General features: G+C 46.9%; 1 protein-coding gene across 1 annotated transcript; it reads left to right on the top strand.

Annotated features, from left to right (window-relative positions):
* The first annotated feature begins 2,018 nt into the window (after positions 1-2,018).
* Positions 2,019-2,396, top strand: LOC101971264 (histone H2B 1.2). Its single transcript, XM_005337092.1, has one exon. It carries the CDS (start codon positions 2,019-2,021, stop codon positions 2,394-2,396), a length of 378 nt encoding a protein of 125 aa, XP_005337149.1.
* Positions 2,397-2,937: the final 541 nt, after the last annotated feature.

Genomic DNA, 2,937 nt, shown 5'->3' with positions numbered 1-2,937 from the left:
GAGTCCACAGCCAGGGGCTTGAGGGCAACCATGCAAAACCCGTCGGGGCCGGCGCCCCGGTCTACCTGGCGGCGGTGCTCAGTACCTGACGGCCTGAGATCTGGAGCTCGCTGGCAACGCGGCCCGCCACAAGAAGTGGAGCATCAGCCCGCGCCACCTGCAGCTGGCCATCCGCAACGACAAGGAGGAGCACACAAACTGCTGGGCAAAGTCACCTTCCAGCAGGGCGCTGTCCTGCAGGACATCCAGGGGTGCTGATGCCCGAGAGCCACCACAAGGCCAAGGGAAAGTGAAGCCGCCTACAGGAGTCCTGCTTTTTGTAAAAGAAACACAAATAAAAATTAAAAAGCCGGGCGGGGAGATGTAAAAACAAAGCAGTTAAAAACAAAAACCCACATTGCACACCAGTACCTCAGGAAGTCCCTCCCTGGCTTTCATTAGTTTGTCATTTTCCCCCTCACTTGTCCACTTTTAGCAATATTATGCATCATTGGTTTCCTTAAAGCTTAGTTTAGATGGGTGCATTTTGCCTTTACACAGTTTTGTGTGTGTGTGTGTGTGTGTGTGTGTGTGTGTGTGTGTGTGTGTGTGTATGAGCTGGGGATTGAACTCAGGGCCTTGTGCATGTGAGGCCAGCACTTTACCCACTGAGCTACATCCCCAATCCCCAGTTTCACGTTTTTAATGATATTTTAATTGGTGTATTATATTTGGTAAGATTCATTGTCACATATTCCTACAGGCATATACATAATTTGATCAGTTTCATTCCCTAACACCCTATCCTTCCCTCCTCCCCTTCCTCCCCACTGCTCCACCTGCTCTACTGGAAAAAGATGGGTATGTACTAATCAGTTGAGGGTTTCACTCTCTGAGCTGAATTTCCCCAAGAAATCACTCATGCATGGTCAGTAGGATTAAGATGGGAAGGGTCACAAGTTAGAGGAGGCTCCTGCCAGGGCCTCTGCCAGCCACACCTCTGCCAAAGCCAGACTGCTGAGTATCTCAAGAATCCAGCACGGTCTATAACATAATATTTTGTAAAACAGCCTATTTATTTCTGAATGGGAATCTATACCATTGGTTTAGATTGATCTCTTGCACAACACCGACTCTCACAAGTAAGAGAATCTTGCCTCTACCATGCATCTACCAGAAATAAGATGATGTGATGGTTAGATGGCTTCTTAACTGTACACAGGCAGACATAAGTCAAAACATGCTATGTGAATTACTGTTACTAAATAGGACACACTGAGTTATTCCATTCTATTTTAAAGTTTATTTTGTCTTAAAAATAAGTTTGATATGCACTTATTGACTAGTGAAATATAGTTGGATGTAGAAAACAGCCAATCAGAGTATAGGCACTGCATACACAGGACTACAGTGGCTCAGATGGTGATCAGTATTCTGAGCTGAGTCAGGAAAATCCTTTCCTGGAGCTTTTAGACTTGGAACTTGAACACAGCCCCTTTTTATTTTCTTTCAGCATGTGAAGAGTGAGACTCCAGAAATGATGGCAGACATTACCTGTAGCTTCTTAGAGAAGATTAAGTGGAGACAGATATTGAGGATGTAGTGCTGATAGAGCACTTGTTGCTTTAGATCTAGAGTGAACCCCACAACCATTTAAAAAAAAATCAGCAAACAACAAAATACACCTGTATGCCCATGCCACCAACAGAGCTGCCCTGGCATGAGGTCTGCAAATTCACCTGGAGAATAACACAATCATCCACACAGCACTGCAGAAGCAAGCTATTATAAAGAAAACAGCTTCCCTTAAGACAAGCTCCCAGCTTATTTATACTCTGGTGGAGGCTTGTGACTGTTCTGATTGCTGCTTGCTGTTTAGCCAATCAGAGAGCCTGAAAGATGCCTCCTCATTTACATACACCGCAATATCCAATCACGTGCTGATGTAAAAGCCTTCATTAGAGCTCCACGCCTATAAATACCACGGTTCTCAAGAGGAGCTTCTCTCTTCCGATTGGCCTTTCCACCCAGTTTTGGCTATGCCTGGGCTTGCTGCAGGAAGCGATGCCTCTTCTAAAGAAGCTGTTCCTTCAACTCCTAAGAAGCGAGGTGGTGGAGAAAGCGTAAGAGACACCACCAAGAAAGCTTACAACAACTACGAGGTGCCGAAGCAGGGTCACTCAGATACTGGCGTCTCTTCTGAGGCAGGGGGCTCTGTGAATACGTTCGTCAAGGACATCTTCCAGCGCGTCGCCAGGGAAGCGTCGCGCCTGGCACACTACAACAAGCCATCAACCGGCGCGTCCCAGGAGCTCCACACAGCCATGCGCTTATTGATGCCTCGAGAGCTGGCCAAGCATGCAGGGTCCGAGGACACCAAGGCTGCCACCAAGTACACCTGTGCCAAGCGAGTTTGACCAGTTGCTAAAACAAACGCCACAAACCAAAGGCTCTTTTCAGAGCCACTCAAACTTTCTAAGGAGCTGCACGCTGGGTACTTCAGGGTTGGACAAGCGCACTTGGCATCTAGTAGGATGGAAAACCAAGGAAAGTACGGAACTCAAGACTAGTCATATGACTGGTTGCACACCCAGCAACACCCTGAACTTAATGTTCCACTTACAAAGGAATTCCAAATTTTAAGGGAAGAAATGCAGAGGAGATGTCCAAATATCCCAGGTCTTATTGGTGTTGCTGTGGATGCACCCCATGGGCACAGCACACTATTTTTCTGGGTCATCCCAGTATGCCAGTCTTACATGTAACTGCGTCTCCAGAGCAGCCATGGATGGCATGGTATTCGGGGCGGGGGAGTGGTGTAGGGTGGAGGAAGGTCCCTATAAATCAGGATACTAGTCTCAGGTTGCTGGAGTCTAGCTATTTCAATATCTATTATATCAGACAATAGGCATTGAAATGGACTGCCTTAAAAAGGAAGAATCACATTACTACTTACCA

This window comes from Ictidomys tridecemlineatus, chromosome 8 (assembly GCF_052094955.1).
Source record: "Ictidomys tridecemlineatus isolate mIctTri1 chromosome 8, mIctTri1.hap1, whole genome shotgun sequence".
Taxonomy (NCBI): Eukaryota; Metazoa; Chordata; class Mammalia; order Rodentia; family Sciuridae; genus Ictidomys; species Ictidomys tridecemlineatus.
Note: the sequence above shows the minus strand (reverse complement) of the source record. Positions and strands in the feature narration are given on the sequence as shown.

What these genes read in the sequence shown, in the direction of transcription:
- LOC101971264 (XM_005337092.1), top strand. Translation starts at nt 2,019, where the DNA reads ATGCCTGGGCTTGCTGCAGGAAGCGATGCCTCTTCTAAAGAAGCTGTT.